We start from the raw sequence: 18,433 nt of genomic DNA on the forward strand, positions 1-18,433 counted from the left end.
TTTGACAGTAACTAGCAAGAATCTTCATCCATTATTGAGAAGACTCAAAGAAGACTTGATCAACAGCAGCTCATAAAGACTTCACCCATCTGTTGGTCTTCTTACAATCCCCTTCAGGTAAAGAGAAAAGCTAGCAATTCTCCACACTAATGAGTTCATCACAAATTTCTGCTTCAAGTTTTCCACCAGAGCAAAATACATCAGATGAATGAGGTCATTATAACGCACTCCCCTGGGCTTCTAATCCAATACATCTTTGAGCAAGGGTGATCTAATAATATTAAACCACATTTATAAAAGTTTATATTCTTTTCTCTTTTTTCTTCAGATACAGATAGTGAACTTAATTAACTCTATCCATTAAATATATTACTAATAACGCTCTATATTTTTAATTATATATATTATTCCTTGGTATTATTTAGAAATAGAGTTTCCATTTGGTAAAGAAATATCAAGCAACACCATATCATTGACAGACAGACATAATCTGACTTGACCTTTAAGCTAACTTAATTATAAAATCAAATTAAATCTCTAAGATAGCTTGAAAATAAACCATACATAGGTTTTATTTTTTATTCCATCTCGTCATATGCTTGTTAAATTAAATAGAACACATGGCATGACTTATTTTTTTCTAACAAAGTAGTAGAAGCTTAATCTATAAATAATAATAATAAAAAGAGATAGTTTTATTTAAGAGTGTTATATATAATTTTCTATTCGACAAATCATATATAGGAATTATCCCTGGATATTCCTTATCCATATCGCAGATTGTCGTTGATAGCTACCGTCCTTAGTCGTTAGTCGTCAGTCGTCAATCGTTAGTCAAATCAAGTAGTCCTACTCACTACCAATAACTCAACCGAGTTTTTGACCAAACTACCCTCTCTCAAACTTTTATTTTATTTTTTATAATACACTGAGCTTCAAACTTAATACTAAAAAAAAGTCTATTGCATTATAAATGTCCGTAAAATATTTAAACAAAAATAAAAATCTAATTTTATCAGCACTTTTTTTAAAAGAAATGCTGATCCGATCGTTTTAAAAGAAGGCGCTGAATTTATTAATGTGTAATTATTTTTTTCGAACTAGAGGAGTTTAATTCAGCTAGATTAACCCTAGTTAGGTAGCTAACCCGGAGTATCTACATCCAAGATGCTACAAAAGTCTCGGAGAATAGGGTCCACAGGATCCGGAACCATAGTGGACACAACCATGTTTCCTCGGTTGGCTCTCCGATCAGCCACCCGATTAGCCTCTCTAAATATATTGGAGATTTTTCACTCTTTAAATTCAATCAGCAATTCTTTACATTTATCTACAATATTTTTAATACACCAAAGGATATTTGTGAGTCTCCGTCTCTAGGTTCAGCTTGCGATCTTTGTCCACCATCGTGAGAGCAAACCTCACAGCCCATGCTTCTAACGTATAATGAGGTCATATTAGGGCAAATCTCCCAGTTTGATGTATAATTTATTTGGATACGTAAAATTTAAAAGAGAGTTTTAAAAAAGAAAAGAAAATACCATACAATTCTACCGGCATGCGGGATGTGGAAAGACCTCAACCGCACTCTCCATTCGCCACGTTCGTGCATGCGGGCGTCCAAAAAGTCAATAGACTGTTTGACCCGGCAATACATCTACTGGTCAAATTAAGATTACCGGCCGGTGAAGCACACAAATTCCAGGGACTTGAAACAGAGCCACTTCGTCCGTCTATATAACCCCATGAATCCTTTCCCATCTCCACCAAAAGATCAATTACGAGAAAAAGATGAGAGGTCTAATTAGTGCGGCTTCGCTAAGCTTAGCATTGCTCTCATGCTTCCTTTCGAGTGTTAATGGCCAGAGTGTGAGCTCTATCATATCGTCGTCCTTCTTTGAGCAGATGCTACCACACCGTAATGACGCAGATTGCCCTGCGAAGGGCTTCTATACTTATACTGCCTTCATAAATGCTGCCAATTTCTTCTCAGGATTTGGCACCACTGGTGACTTGCCCACTCGTAAAAAAGAACTCGCTGCATTCTTTGGACAAACCTCGCACGAGACAAATGGTTAGTATGCCACTAATTAATTATTTGTATTTAACTTAGCTTAATTAACTACTTTTTTGTGTTGGGTTGTGGGTAATTCCTTAGGTGGTGCTGCTGGGACGTATACCAAGGGATATTGCTTCAAGGAAGAGCAAGCCAAGACCGATCCGCCCTACTACGGAAGAGGACCGATTCAGCTTACCCAGTATGTTTGAATGCATTAATCCAAGTAAACCTAAAGTTAGAAGTTATATGAGTTAATTAAACCAATGACTTCAAATGTTTGATTTTGTTTTCAGTAAATATAACTATGAACAAGCTGGTAAAAGTATCGGTGTGGACCTTGTGAACAACCCAGACTTGGTGTCCACCAACGCCGAGATCTCATTCAAGACAGCAATATGGTTCTGGATGACGGCGCAATCCTCGAAGCCGTCGTGCCACGACGTCATCACCGGGAACTGGAAGCCGTCGGCCGCTGACTCAGCTGCCGGACGAGCGCCGGGTTATGGCGTCATCACCAACATCATCAACGGCGGGCTCGAATGTGGTAAAGGATACAGCACTGATGCTGAAAAGAATAGGATTGGATTCTACGAGAGATACTGTGACATGTTTAAAATTGGCTATGGAGATAACCTGGGATGCCTCAACCAAAAGCCTTTCGCTTGAGCGTTGAAGTACGTACGTCTTTCTATAATCCAGCCATGGAGCTTAAGTATATACGAGAATAAAGGTCGTTAGGGTAATTAATAACACATGAGAATAAAGATCTTGGTTGTAGCTTCTATATTTCTCTATGAATGGTGAACTCGATATCGTTGTTAATATAATTTGGACCTTAGGATCTGAGATGACTATATTATATAGTGTTATATATATATCATTTATTTTTATATAATTCAAAGAGCTCGTAAGCTATCGGGTTTGGAGATGATAATTAGCTGGATATGTAGACCGACCTTTCTATATAAATGGACAAACTTTAATCATAATGTGATCGTCTTAATACGTCCTGGCAAAAGTATTTCTCGAGCTTAAAAAAGATTTATACTCCTAACTTCTTGATTTAATACTTACTTTAGTGGTTGGGCCAGAAATATGCTAGCTAACAACTCTCAAGCTCAAATACTGGACAGGATAGTCCAAGACATACGAGTTGAGCTATAATAAGTGACTACTTTATTGAGGAAATATAGAAAATGACTTACATAGCAAAGGCAGTGGGAATCCAATGTAGCTAATCCCTATGGGTTTATTTAGGCATGTTGTTAGATTTGCAATTATGCATATCTGATAATTTTAATTATATTTAAAATTAAATAGAAAGTAAATTAACATGATTAGAGTCATCAGATGTGCACGATTATGACGTTAGTATACATTCGACAATGCATTCGAAATGAGCCTCATGAGATCAACCACACCGAAACCTCGTTCCTTAACAAAAGTAGTAAGCATAATTCTCAATTCTTTCATCATAAGAAATATGACAATTAATTGTCTTACATAACTTCAACAAGTTAGTCACTGGATCTTACTAAAACAACAAAAGGAAAACATTTGATTAACACAACAAGGTGAAGCTACTCCTGATGTTTCTAGCATTACTATGTACAAAATAGCGTCAAATATATATCAAATATTCTAAGCCTCTTTGCAAGTAGTTTTGACGCCATTTCCATGTCTATGCCAACATGGTCACATCCCTCTATTTTTTTAGGGGATAAATTGTTTATCCCAATTGGCTAGAAGTTTAGTACGTTGGCGTAAGGCGACCATTGGTCCAGCCACGGGCTACGTAGCTGGTTCAAGAGCGGGTCTTGCATCCAATCCCAGCTATTGCTTGGAACTTGGAGCTCCGGAAGATCAATAGATCGCATGCTGGACGTGGACGTGGACGTGGACGTGGACGTGGACGTGGGCGTGGACGTGGGCGTGACTTCGGCTTCCTTCTTCATCTCCTCCTTCACCTCTCTGTCGTGCAATGGAGTCGATGATGAGATGTGGAAATTTTCTTGATCGTCCCATGAGAAGGTGTCTCCATTAATGGATGCAGTACAAGCTTGTGCTGCTCTCGTGTCCTCCTCCATGGCTGCCTTCTGCTCTAACTCCTTCAAGGATGTAGCTTTTCGGTATATCTTGCATAGTACTATATCCTCCTGCAAGAATTGTTATTTGAACTCTGACCATTAGTATCCTGATATAAGCATGCATGGCGGAATAACTCACATAACATTCGAGTTCCAATCAATAATACGTTACTTTAGGTCAATCAAGTTTGGCGTTTGGGATGATGTAATATATCTAATACTTTGTCAGCTTTCTCCCGCAGTTATAAAGACAGAAATGTGTATGTTTGAATTTTTGTCGTATATTTCAAATTCAACAACAAGAAAAGAGTATTGAAAACGAAAGACTTGGAAAATTTTGGATACTTGTAGACCAAGCTACTGACTTTGGTTTATTACAAATAATATCCTCAAATCTAGAACCTTAGAATAATTGTCTTTGTGTTTAGTGTCCTAATTAAACTAGCAGGTCACGATAGTTAATGATTAAGGTTAATTAATTATAATTAGCTATAAAGTAAATAATTTAATTTCCTTACTTTGGGAGGAGCAGTGGTGGTGCTATTCCCAGGGAGGCGGTACTCGTTCATGACCCAATCGGTCTTGGTCCCACGTGGGGCCCGCCCCTGGTAGAAGACCAGCGTCTTCTTCAGCCCGATGAGCCGCTTGGGATCGGCGGCCGACCGGATCGGCCGGTCCGACCCAGTCGCCTTCCAGAACCCCCGCTCAGTCGTACGGTTCGGCCGGCCGCCGTTCCCGCTCTTCCGGTCCCTCGGCACGAAGAAGTACCACTCCCTCTCCCCAATCTTCGCCATCCCTACGATCAAAATTAATCTCAGCCCCCAATTATCTTTACACACGCAAAAATTAAAACCCCTCATCCAAAGATAAGAGATATATATACCGGGGAGCTCCCATGGATCGTAGCGGTACAGGTTAAGAGTTCCAATGATGTCGAAGTTGAGCTTCTTCCCTTGAGCAACTCGCCATAGATAGAAGTCGAGGAGCTCCTCCTCCGTGGGATGGAAGCGAAACCCTGGGAGATCCAGCTCCGATCCCATTCCCTTCTCCATCTAAGTTTAATTAACTCGTTTGAAGTCTCTCCGTGTATTTATAGAGGGAGGAACGAAGCGATTAATTAAAGGAAAAAGGTATTAAGTAGTGGTGGGCCCACGCGGCTTCGAATGGACGAAGACAATTGGACTGGTAGTGATGAGGTCGGAGGTGTAGTGGGATTTCTGGACAAACAGTGTAGCTTTATTGTAGCTTCCACAAATTGACTCTTTTACTAATTTTCTTTGAAATTGGAATTGCCTAATCGGAATGGTTTCTCCTCCTGGAAGAAGCGTAGAATAGTTTTGCCAATTTGTGGCCTATGATTTTGGTTGCCAAATATCTACTTATATGATATGAATTTATCTTGACTAGTCAAGGCTTCAGTATTTTTCAGCAATAAATTAAATAGGGCGGGTAAGTTTGAATCCCCTGGAAATAATGTCTATTATCTCTATTGAACAATAAAAAAATAAAAAAAATAAAAAAACTAATTATACGACGGTGGTTAGAATGAAATATTAGTCTCTTATGTTATAATTATTCTGGAAAACGAGAAGATTTATTTGACTGCTAGTAATCTCTTTTGTGAGTTTCTCGGAAAGTAGGTAGTCAACTGAGCAATATACCAAGTCATCTATAGAAAATTGTAAACAGGACCTTCTATTTTGATGATATTACGAATAAGCCTCCACTCTCATTGTCTGGGACTCAGATGCAAATTTCTCGTTCCTTTCCATCTAAATGACAAGTACACGTATAGGAATATGACCTAGATTAGAATTTATAGTTCAACAACAATTATTCATGTTGCCCAAGGTCCAACTTCTTGATAACATCTCTTTCCATGGTTTACTTGGACCGCCTACTTCCAGAGATTGTGAAGAAAAATACTATTTGGATCATTGTATAAACTCTCGTCGAGATGATCTCACATTTTATTGCATGATGACAGAATCAATCAAATCAATTACTCGACACTCTTCAATGGTGAATTTCCAATATTTCCAACTCACCTAATTCTGGTGGTTAGATCCATCAGATTGACTGACTTTAGCTATTTAAACCAAAAAAGTGGGGACTATTCTTTTACTGATAGAGAGGTGTGCATTTAATCACAACCTAATCAATAAATGTAAATAAATAGAACTTGAGCGAGCTCGTCTTGAAAGTAATTTTAAAGTCAAGATTGAGCTTAAATTGAACATATTTTTGAGTTAAACTCAAGCCTAGTGAAGTCCAAATTATGCTACTTTCAAGCCAAGCTAAATAAAGCCTATTATTCAAGCTGAGTTAAACTGAGCGCAAATTGTCGAGCTTTAAAACAAGCTAAATACTATTATATATATAATATGTATTATATTTGAGTTGATTCTATTAAGTTGAGTTTGAATGAGCCGGTCCTGCCTCAAGCGTAACTAAAACTTTAATTTGAGCCCATTTAACTCGGCTCAAAGTTAAGACTAAGCCAGTCGTTTATTTTGACACCACGGGTCCTAACTAAGTCGGTGATGTTAGGATTTGAATCCGAGTAAACAATATAATATACAACATGAGCTTCCTTTACTTTCTAGTCACTATCCTATTGACAAAAAAAAAGAGAGTACGGCAGCTTATTATTCACATGTAACTTTAATGCTTTTGAAAACATGGTATCTTTAGTTTAAAAAATGACCGTATCATCTTTTATGTAAGCTTTCTAAAAGTAAGGTTAAGAAAATATTTAAAAAGAATCATATTTTAAGATCAAATCTATCAGGTATTTTTAGATTCTTTTTATTCTCAATGAGAAACTCTTTATTTGCTTAACGTTAGGTGAAAATTAATTCCGAATTTAAGAGTTGGAGTGATAATTAAACTCAAGATTATCGTGGCGTACCATTGATTCGCTGGGGGACAAACAAAAGGTGGTACGAGTAACACGCCGCTAGATTCTAATAAATTTTTCCAACTTGAGATTGACTCTCAAGTCTATGGTATACACTCTTATTATTGAGGCTACTTTTCCTTTGATTAGTATTGTTGATGTCTTCCCGTTGCTTTCTTCCTCTTCTTCTTCTTCCAAGTTATTGCAGTAGGAAGCAGCAGACTTGGAGTCAACGGCCAAGACCTAGTACAAGAACAAGTCTTCATAGTGGGAAGACTTGACCTCTTAAATTGATTACTACACAAGGGTGTTTGCTGTTAGGCTTCACCACCAACAGTGTACTGCCAAGTGCAAAGTGTTTCTAGCAATCGGGCTTATAGGTCCATTTCGCAAACGTGGATCCGATATACACTCCGGGGCCCAAAACAAGTTACACGTTGCCATGCAAACCTATACGTGTCGAATCGTAACCATTTGCATGGAGACGTAATTTTCGATCCAGTCGAGAGCTTTATTAATTAAATAAAACCATCCTATCCAATTAATCGAAAAATTCCTGCCGGATTCGGATCAAATGGAGCAACGTAGAAGCCAGGAGGCGGAGGAGGAGAAAAGGGAAGCCAAGCCGCCGCATATATCCGAGATGAAACCGATCACCCACGAGGCCTACGGCGGAGGGATGTACGCCGCCGAGGACGCCACGGCGACGGGGAAGAAACCGTCGGAGCCGAGGGCCAGCGCGACGCAGAGCGCCGACGGACCCGAGGAGCGACTCCCGGAGCCGAAGCATAAGCCGCCGCCGTCCACCGGCGACCGCGATCTCGATATCACTGGCCAATCTTATATCCAGTAGCGTTATAACTATACTTGCATGTGGTTTGTGTCTTCTTAGCTTAATTATTGTTTGCTTTCATTAGTTGACAAAATTGTAAAACAAAAAAACAAAAACAGTAGAATAAAATTCCATCAGTCGATTTTATACGGCCCATATTTAATCAAGACGGGGTCATTTCCAACATTAAAGGCCCTTTTACTCCTAATTAACGTCACCTCGGAAATATAGAACTAGTGCAACCTTGTCACATTCATTATACTGCCAAAGTCTATTCCCTGGAAAAGAAAACGCTGCTTCGACAGTAACATCCTCCAAACTTTGACATGCTACGTGTTCTATCTGACGAGGATTCACGGTGCAAACCTATCCTTTCATCTTAAAAATCCTTGGATAAACTTTTATTAAAATAAGTGGCACCGGATATCTTTGGAATACTTTTGTGAAATATCTCATCCATTTATTCTAAAACATAATGTGTTACATTAAACTTAAAATATATGTATTAAATATTTTGATATACTAGAATATATTTATCACGAAAACATTCCAGTGCTCATATTTCCTATAAAGAATTATAACAATAATTAGAAGAAGATACTGTAATAGTTGTAAACTAAAATTATATCTTGAATTTTAAATCTATCTACCTATCTTTAAAAAAAAAATAAAAGGTAAAATATATTTACGTACATTAAAATAAAAACTAATCTGATTTCTTTACGTGAGAAAATATTTATTATTGAGTAATGCTATACTGCAGTAATTTTCTATTATCTCATAATTTGTTATTATTAATGATTAAAATGATGCCACATGAAAAAATAATTTCTTCGTGTAAATATTTTTTAGTATAATTATAATTTATTGTTTAATAAGATATATTTTAATTATAATAGTTGGAATAAAAAATAAAAAAAAATATTTGTTATTATGTAGTAAAAAAGTATACGTAAAATTTCAGCCATAAAAATTCCCAATTTGTAGCTTTATCTCCTCGTTTTCCTCGTCACCCAGAATCGGGCACGTGTCGGAAACTGACGTGGAGGAATTTTGAGCCGCTAGTCGTAACCATGGTACGTCCACGTGATTCATGTCGATGGCGCCCACCTGGATTCCGGACCTTTCACCTCCGCCACGTCCGCGTTCCACTAGGACTAGTGTTTGTGGACGTGGCTCGTACTACCTCAAGTTAGGGGATGGATGACACGTCGACGGCTAAAAGGTTGGGAGTACACGATGGAATCATGACGATCGAATAGAATTTTGGCGCCTTTTCGTTTTGTATTTTATTAATTTCTTTTACCGAAATTTTATTAAAACCTCTTTACTTAGCCTTTATTATTATTCATAGTCTACCTTAACATTATAAAAAATAATCGTCATTTAATCAATAACGAAATGGATTACATGATATAAATACATATAACTTTGTAAATAAGTTACATGCTACCCTTGAATTTGTCATGTCCATCAAAAGGGATTATATCGGAAATAGTACTATAGTGATCTTATATCCAGGTGTTTGGATTCCCAACTATTTTTTTCAAAATGTTAGATAATTTTATAAGTAATGAGTTCTTAAAATAAAATAATTTTTTGAATAGATGATATCAAAATTTAGATGATTGAAACTGACTAAAAAAATCATCCTTCAAATATGTTCCGTGAGAAGTGAGTTCTTAAAAGAAAGAGTAAAAAATTAGAATGGTAATATGGAGTGGAAGCTTAAGTCGAACCCGGGTCAGCCAGACTCTGTTCGTTTAATAAGCAAACACTATTTTTATTTTTATCTTTTAGGCTCAGTTTAATTCAAACCAAGTTGACTTCGAGGCAAGCCTAAATTTAATCGACTTATTTTCAAAAATGAAATTAAATCAAATATCATATAATTATAAATATATATATATACATAATTTTATTTAAGCATATTGAATTAAGCCTAAGCCAGCCTGCTTCGATTTAGGCTTGATTTATTTAATAAATAAGTATTGTTTTTTCTTTGGGTTCAGTTAACCGAGCTGAGCCATAATTGCATGTTTAATTTATCTTAATTTTTAAAAACCTTATTTAGGAATATTATTAAGATCATGAATGTATAGTTAATTTAACTAATATCTGGGATAAATATTCGATAAGAAAAATATCTGTTGTTCCCATCGATCCCAGAAAACGGTTACATTGTTTAGAATCCTAGTAACAGAATAAGCAACAGTATAGTTGGGAAAAAAAAAAAGGAAATGAAGAAAACTGTCTAACAGCGTTAAGCATGCGCAGTTTATTAAGCAAAATCCATAGAAGAAGCAAGAGCCACAGCAGTCTATTATCTCCAGCCGTCAAACTCCCCGTCACTCGTCTATAATCACGAATCGATATTTGCCACGTATCCTTTTCCTAATTAATTAAGGTAAATATTTTCTTAAACCGAAAATCGAAGGCTAAACCGCAAGGAATAAATATATATATTTTTAATTTGAAAATTGGTTACTGCATCTCCAGGGTACCAAATCGCCACTTTCTGCAGTTCCAAAACAAACCGCACCGCGGACGGCGTGTACCATGGGGACCATACCGTGGGCCCCACGCCGCAGCTCACGTGTATGGTTGGTCACTCCACTATTATAGAACGGGGCCCCACCCTCCTCCTCTTTCCTCTTTAGACTGCCCACCTCACACCCCCCACCACCTCCTCTCCCTCCCGTTCCATCGGGCGAAGTCGCCACCGACTTCTGTTACTAATTTAGTAGTAGAAATCAATTAGACTCCTTTCCACGACCAGCTCTCTCTTTTGCAACTCCTCCTGCTCCTCTTTTGGTTTCTTTGGATACGAGGAGAGAGGGAGATGGCTGGGGGGTCGAGAGGGCTCGTGTCGGCACCGTTCGATCTAAAGATGAGGAGAATTTGCGCCCCACCGATGGAGCTCCGGCGGCCGCGGCGGCTCGGGGGGGCGATCCGGTGCTGCTTCCCCGAGTCGGAGCTCCGGAAACAACTCGGCAATGCGGCGGCGGTGGAGAAGAAGGCGGACGTCGAGCACAAGAAGAGCGGCGCGAGGAGGGTCCGGGTCAAGGCGATGCCGAAGCTGCCCTTCCTCTCGCCTCGGTATATGTGTAGGAAGTAGTTGGTTTCTTGAACCTTTTGCGAATCTTGATCCGATTAGGTTATTGATCTCAAATCGAAGCCTTTAAGTAGTTTAGGGTTTAGGTTTAATGAATGGCGAAGCGATTGCGGGTGTTGAGATATCCGAACTTGACGTACATTGTCGTTGTTTCTTTGCTAAGTTCTTAAAGATCCAAAATTTAGGTTCTGCTGGTTCGCCATTGGTCGACGACTTGGTTTCTTGAATTTTGCGGATCATGGTTCGATTTGTTTAATGATCTCTTTATGGTTCTTGAAAGTTGACGTCTCGAGTATTATCGTGTTTGGATTTCATGCACCGTAAAGACCCAACTTTTGAGAGTTTTATCACTTGGTACCTCCGATTGAGACTATGCAGACTCCATCTTGGTTTGATTCGGCAATCATCGTTTATTAGTGGTATGTTTTGATGAGATGTAGCTTTTCCCCACACCCCCGCAATGCTTTCCTTTATGGATTTGCGACAGCAATTTTAGTGAGGTACTGCATCAATTTTTATGAACATTGGAATCTGTTATAACCTGTCTAGTGGCTACTTCAGAATTTAGAGCCGTAGGATTTTTATGAGACCAAAAGATTCCATGCTATATACCTCATACAATTTTGTAAAAGTGTATGACGCAGCTGTACACCAAGAAGGTTATGTGAATGGTGGTGTCTTCAACACTTTACTTTGTTGAAATATTAATTAAGTATAATCAGCATCATATGAGTTAAACTAGCACGAGGTCATTGGTGTTCTCTGTAAGCATCACTTTGTGAGTTGTAGTGGTAAATGAAGGCCTTCTTATTCATTTGAGTTTACACTCTGATGGTAGTTTATAAGTTGGGTTATTATATTGATACTTTCCCATCATTGTTGCCTTTGCTGAATGCTTGTTATCACGATCAATTCTTTGGCTCCATAGTTAGTCAGAAGTTGTCATAGTTGCTTGATAAGCTCATATATAACTTTCCCTAAAAATTCTTTGTATATAACAAATAGCTTATTAGACATGTATTTTTGCTAATATAGCTCTCAAAGGCTCTCCAAACAAGAAGACTTTTATCCTCGCTGCAGTCCAAGATATTCGGCTCCTCAATCTCGTGATACTCCACCTAAGAGAGGTGTGTTTCTTTTCCTCATTTGAATGTGCGAACATAATTTAAGAATTGTGATGTGCTCTTTCCTTAAGAGAATCTGCTCAATAGTGCCATATTTTTGCATATATAACAAACATAATTACGTTTATCTTTAAACTAACTTAATAGAAACATCACAGTTTGTAGCTTATAAGGATTTTAGTTCTACCACGTGTAGTTTCTAAGGAAGTACATGCTTCTTTGACGTCTCCCTTATAGACACTGGTATTGCTAGTGAGAAGGACTGGGGAATCAATTTGCTGGATGAAAAGGTCAATGAATCTGGCACAAATGAAGATGGCAGTACATGGTACAGGGAAAGTGGAGAAGACCTCGGTGAGAACGGATATAGGTGCCGGTGGGCTAGGATGGGAGGTCAAAGTCAGGATGGTTCAACCGAATGGAAAGAAACTGTATGTTTTGGCCTCCTTTTATTTTAACAGACAAATAGCCTATGTTGATTGAAGTTGGTGGTTGTATTGTGGAAGTGGTTTTCTCTAAATATTATCTGCTAATCTTATTCAACCTCTGTTTTCTTAGTTTTTTCATAATGTAATAATTGATCCTTCTCTTTTGCGAGTGAGACATAGGATTTTGTTTCATGCTGTTAAGTTTTTTTTTGTTTCTACACTGAAGTAAAAAAGAATATAAAAATTTAACAAATAAGAAATAAATGCTTTTTTACAAATCACTGTTTCTATTGTGTAACACACAATCACGGAAAATATATACATACATATATCTATATCTTTATCTATATATATGTGTGTGTATGTTTGTATAATATGTTTTAGATACAATTGAAACTTACTTTGATCAAGTCAATGACTCAAAATTGATAATATCTTATCACTGATCTAAAACTGTTAAACATAATTTTCTAGAAACTAGAGCTTTCCTGCCCAGGGATCAAGTGGTCCCAAACTTTCAATTTTGATTTTTGAACAATTCGAAACAATTGCATCATTTTAGTGTTTGCAGCTTTGATTCTTAATTGAGACATTGTGTGCAATAAATGATTGTGCTACCCTTTTAGCGCAATCTTGTGGCCCTTTGGTGGATAGGTAAAAGACAGTGAATATTGACTATTGTTGTTTCTAGACACTCTCCTGTGTATTTCTATGTAAACTAGCTGCTTGAGAACCTCTTAACTCATTAATATTCAATTTTCAAGGAGGTTTACAATTAAAAATAAAAGAAGCATTTTAGAAAGTATCTTCTTTGGAAGGCTACAAATAATTTAAAGGACCAACTAAAGACATCTTAGGTAATCCACTACAAGTGTAAGAAGTAAACAGGATTCAAATGTTGCCAGATTGAAACCCTTGCCAGAATTCCAAGTTCAACTCTCCCTTTATTTTTTTAACTGAAGCTCATGAAGCTCTTTATTTATTTCTTTTTGGAGGATAGCAAAATACATACCATCCTTATAAGGTTTCATGCCACTATCTACTGGATAATTACATCAGTATTAACCCAGGAATTTACTTTGACTTTTGCTTATCTGCATGGCAGTGGTGGGAGAAAGGTGATTGGACTGGATACAAAGAGTTAGGTATGTTGTTTTCTTATTTAATAAGATGAAAACGTGTGCATCTTATATTTCATGTTTGAGAACTTCTGCAATCTGCATTTTTTCATATAGATCTAGTTAGTCTCTACATTCTTAATGTTTTCAAATGTAGTTCTTCAATCTGATGTTCTTTGAGGAATGAGGATGATCTTGTACCTATTTTAGAGTTTAGAAATGTTTTTGCTAAATAAAGCTGAAGATCTTGCCAATCAGACATGATTTTTTAGACTTGAATGCCTGTATAATCATCTTTTACAGGAAAGCTTAAAAGATTTAGGGGTTTCTGTTGACCTATTGAACAAAGTACAGTTTTCTGCAGACAAGTAAAAATATTAAAGAAAAAAGTAGAAAACCAACCAGAAACTGTTAGCATTTCAGTCATCAAGCAAAATTTAACACAGTTCTTACGACCTAGTATGCCATATGTTTGGAAATGATGTTTGAGTCACTTGCTGTAGCAACAAAGTTACATGTAAAAATTATTTATGGCATCTCATTGTGCTTCAGTCTTGCTTGGATTTCCTTCTCTCTCTCTCTCTCTCTCTCTCTCTCTCTCTCTCTCTCTGTTGTTTCCCTGTTATTTGGAATCCTGTTCTGCCAGTGATTTCATGGATTGATGCCAAAAGATGCTAATTCTAGTCAATCTAATCATCTTGAACTAATCGGGAAAAGGTGTTACAATTTCAAAATTTTCTACTTATTATTAGTGGCTTCTTTTCATGTTATTCATTATAGGTGCAGAGAAATCTGGGAAGAATGCAGAAGGAGATTCATGGTGGGAAACATGGCAAGAAGTTATGTACCAGGATGAATGGAGGTACGACAATAATTACAATATTCAACTTCAGTGGTACTTCCAGTTAGCAGTTTCTTTTGTTAGTAATGTACTGTGTACATGATAAGAGAGGATATATATGCCTTGTCAAAAGAGAAAATTCGGAAAGAGAATAACTTGATAGTGGTAGTATGAAACAATAGATAAATATTAGATGTAGTAATTATCATGGACAATTCCTGCTATATCTGCCGGTGACTGCGACAGAGCAGTAGAAGGCCAGAACTTTCTAAATTGGTACAAGATATTTTTTCCAGCTTTACCAGAAAATTGGGAAAAAAAAAAGAGAGTTTTGAATAAGTGAAAGTGCCAATCATTGAATAGTAGACCATGTAGATCTACCTCTTAATATGACATCTTATTCAATGCCGTCCAAATTTGAGGTAACAAACTGTAATAACTAATAAGATAGTCATCTGCAACAACAGTAACCTTGCGAGGATAGAGAGAAGTGCAGAGAAACAAGCAAAATCAGGCGTAGGAAATGCTGGGTGGTACGAGAAATGGTGAGGAGGAACTTTTCTTTTTTCAGATTTAGTTGTTTTTCCATTATGGGCTAATAATTTCCAAAATATATCTGCTTTTAGGTGGGAAAAGTATGATGCAAAAGGCTGGACAGAGAAAGGAGCTCATAAGTATGGAAGGCTCGATGAACAATCATGGTGGGAGAAATGGGGAGAACATTATGACGGACGGGGTTTTGTACTTAAATGGTTAGCTTATTTTTTTCCATTTACCTCCAAAATAAATAGGTCATGAGTTCTCTGTAAATTCTGTGGTGCTAGGCTTTGCCTCCGGAATAATTAGGCTTTTGTTTCTATAATCCAATTTAGGTGGGCTCATTCATCAAAAGATATTAATGGAAAGCTAAGCCCTTTAGATCAATTATTCAATCCCCTGCGAGGGCATGCTTCTTCTTTTTTTCCTTTTATTTTTTCTCTTTTAGCTATCTGAGGATTTAACATCAGGCTTCCTTTAACATGTCCCAAGTTTTTCAGCTGTTATAAGATTGGAGAGTACCTTGGCAGGATGATTTCTTTTTCAGTGGAAAGTAAATTCATGAAACTTATATAGGTATTGTACAGTTAAAGGGTAAGAGAATCAATGTCTTACTATACATTGAATGCACAGCACGACATAATCTATGTCAGGATAGAGGAGGTTATCAAATCAGTTATTTGTTTTTGTCACTGTCCTGTTTCTAGGCTCCACCGTCTAAGACTTGAGATACTGGTTTGGAATAAAATTAGAAGTTGGCCTTTATGTTGTTCTAATTATGCTTAAAATGGTTTAGATTTTTTTCATGTTTCAATATCTAACCCATTCTTTCTGCCTCAGTAAAGAAATTCGTTATATCCAGTCATTTATAGCTGACTACTCTGAAACTTCTTTCCATTGCTAATAAACAACTTGTTTACTTTAATATGTAATCTGGTGAAACTCTTTAGAAGCAAATTAATAAAGTACAACTAAAGACCTCTTTTTCTACAGGACAGATAAATGGGCAGAAACTGAATTAGGCACCCGATGGGGAGACAAATGGGAGGAGAAGTTCTTTACTGGAATAGGTTCACGACAAGGGGAGACATGGCATGTATCTCCCAGCGGTGAACGTATGTTTTGTTCCCTTTAGAAAGTAGAGCAACAAAATTCCTTTCCTTTTTATATTAGTACATCCCATTGTTAGTCATTTAATTTGTCCTTGGCTCTTTTAGCTCAAGTATTCAATACGTTTTCTTCTTTGTATGCATCAAAAGTATAAGTCATCTCTCAGTATATTCCATGGCAACATAGAAGCAGTACTTCACGTTTTCTGTACGTCTGACTGCTTTGTATACAGACCAGCAGTTATTACACTACTTCTATGATATTGTATGTAAAATATATCCAAGTGCTACTGAATTTTCTCTTCCAAGTGTTATTCTAATTTTGTTGGTTCGTTCTATTGTTTCTTCCCAGAATCTTATCATCTCAATCACCTGACAGGGTGGCATTATCTCAGGGTTTTACTGAAAATTAATATCAATTATAAAGTTTACTGTTGTGGAGCCGTGTTAAAATCATTAGGGCTTTGTCTTTGTATATTATAACTTCATGGAGTTTACTCATTAAGTTGATCATATTTTGTCATCATGATATGTAATGTTCACCTTCATATTTCATTAATCAGTACCTGCTTCTCTATTCTAGGTTGGTCAAGAACTTGGGGAGAAGAGCACTTTGGAAATGGGTATGCTTTCAGGATCTTATCATTTCACTTCTTTGATGGCTTTTTTTTTAAATCTTTGATAATTATATTAAGGAACTTGACCAGTAGCCAAAGGACTCAGCCGTGTAAAAATGTAAATATTTCTAGTTTCCTCTTCCTTTCTGAAATTTTAGTATCCACAATGAAAGTGCGTAGAACTCATAATATAATAGTATATGATATAAAGTAAGATGTCCTCTTAGGACTTGTTTACTTGAGGTTATGCTTAAAAATGACTGGAATACTTCTTGCTGCTGCTTGTGTAACCCAGCTACAAGTCATCATACTCTTGATAACTTGGGGAGTGACATTGTTGATTGTTCTTATCAATTTATGTTTCAGGAAAGTACATAAATATGGTAAAAGCACTACAGGAGAAAGCTGGGACATTGTTGTAGATGAAGAGACTTATTATGAGTAAGATGGCTCTTAATTTTCCTAATGCAACTATATACTTGTCTTTCTACATGGAATACTGAAAATGCTTTATGCTAGAGGACATCTTTCGAGGAGAAACACGCTATAGTATTTGAATTATATTTTCAAAGATGAATCTAATTACATTGTATTGCTTTCTCATGGAAGAGCTGAACCTCATTATGGATGGGCGGATGTTGTTGGAGATTCTACTCAGTTATTGTCTATAGAACCCCTGGAAAGGCCACCAGGAGTGTATCCAAGTCTTGATTTTGGTTCTTCGCCACCGCAGACTGGTGATCCACCGGACACACCGCCTCCCCCTATGCAGTGAAGAAAGAGGTGGTGGTCCTAACTTATTTCGGACGCCGATTTTGTTTCCAAGGAATTCTTTGTAGAAAATGCAGCTGGAATCTCACCCTCCAGTTCAATGGTTCCTTCATTCTTTGAAAATTTTCCTTGCCTGCCACTTATATAGTTTTGCTAGTCTTTCCGTACTGTATCTATCAAAGATTAATGTTTAGGTATCTCAGAATTTGTGTCAAAATTCCGTTGATGGTTAGGTTTTCTTATGTCCAGAGGCAAGATTACAATTTCAGTCTGAATAGTGAATACTCATCTTTCTGCGAGACCCTTAGTCTCATATACAACTGTCGTCAAAAAATTCTTTTCCGTCACACCAAGAAGGCCTTCATTGCATTCCCACTTGTCCGAATATTATGAGCAAGTATCGAACAATATGCTTGTTTAAGGTAGATCATGCAGGAGGAGGAAAAGAGGAAAACGGTAACCTCTACAAGAAATCGTTGGCTTGCTATTAGAAATAGGTTAATTATAGTTATTGCTCAGTATCATTTTCACTCCTTAAAAAAAAGGCACTTAACACTCCCTAAATTATTTAAACATATCACTAAGCTCAATTTATCAATTTATATAGTAAACTTTAAATATAAATCATTTTAAAATTTTGACTAACTTAATATATGGATAAAAATACTGTTCATTAATAGCCTCCGATAATTTCTCTAAAAAAATTGAACTCTAAATCAATCTTCTCTTATTTCTTTGAAAGTTCACTTCTTTATGACTTCTTCTTTCTTTCTTTCTTTCTTTTTTTTTTTTTTTTTTTTTTTTTTTTGAGGAAGTAAAAATAATACAGAGCGATAGTAATTGAGAAAATGAAAATGTAATTAACCCATTGGAAATTCATCCTTTTGTGATTAAGA

General features: G+C 36.8%; 4 protein-coding genes across 4 annotated transcripts; 3 read left to right on the forward strand and 1 right to left on the reverse strand.

The window, feature by feature from the left end:
• Window positions 1-1,762: 1,762 nt before the first annotated feature.
• Window positions 1,763-2,843, forward strand: LOC140767327 (chitinase 11-like). Its single transcript, XM_073107188.1, has 3 exons — window positions 1,763-2,074; window positions 2,159-2,258; window positions 2,353-2,843. Exons 1-3 carry the CDS (start codon window positions 1,792-1,794, stop codon window positions 2,723-2,725), a joined length of 756 nt encoding a protein of 251 aa, XP_072963289.1. The 5' UTR covers window positions 1,763-1,791; the 3' UTR covers window positions 2,726-2,843.
• A 651-nt stretch (window positions 2,844-3,494) lies between these two features.
• LOC140767326 (NAC domain-containing protein 22) lies at window positions 3,495-5,217 on the reverse strand. Its single transcript, XM_073107187.1, has 3 exons — window positions 5,030-5,217; window positions 4,665-4,942; window positions 3,495-4,215 (listed from the first exon to the last, which is right to left on the reverse strand). The coding sequence occupies exons 1-3, from the start codon at window positions 5,196-5,198 to the stop codon at window positions 3,802-3,804; spliced, it is 861 nt and encodes a 286-aa protein (XP_072963288.1). The 5' UTR covers window positions 5,199-5,217; the 3' UTR covers window positions 3,495-3,801.
• Window positions 5,218-7,552: 2,335 nt separating this feature from the next.
• Window positions 7,553-8,012, forward strand: LOC140767646 (uncharacterized). The gene has a single exon (XM_073107642.1). The coding sequence runs from the start codon at window positions 7,620-7,622 to the stop codon at window positions 7,896-7,898; it is 279 nt and encodes a 92-aa protein (XP_072963743.1). The 5' UTR covers window positions 7,553-7,619; the 3' UTR covers window positions 7,899-8,012.
• Window positions 8,013-10,546: 2,534 nt separating this feature from the next.
• On the forward strand, window positions 10,547-17,874 carry LOC140766868 (protein EARLY STARVATION 1, chloroplastic-like). The gene is made up of 11 exons (XM_073106534.1): window positions 10,547-10,976; window positions 12,028-12,119; window positions 12,354-12,547; window positions 13,650-13,689; window positions 14,443-14,524; window positions 14,971-15,048; window positions 15,130-15,255; window positions 16,034-16,155; window positions 16,733-16,772; window positions 17,133-17,207; window positions 17,376-17,874. The coding sequence occupies exons 1-11, from the start codon at window positions 10,720-10,722 to the stop codon at window positions 17,539-17,541; spliced, it is 1,272 nt and encodes a 423-aa protein (XP_072962635.1). The 5' UTR covers window positions 10,547-10,719; the 3' UTR covers window positions 17,542-17,874.
• Window positions 17,875-18,433: the final 559 nt, after the last annotated feature.

The sequence above is a fragment of the Typha angustifolia genome, chromosome 9 (genome assembly GCF_048772165.1).
Source record: "Typha angustifolia cultivar Huaian chromosome 9, ASM4877216v1, whole genome shotgun sequence".
Taxonomy (NCBI): domain Eukaryota; kingdom Viridiplantae; phylum Streptophyta; class Magnoliopsida; order Poales; family Typhaceae; genus Typha; species Typha angustifolia.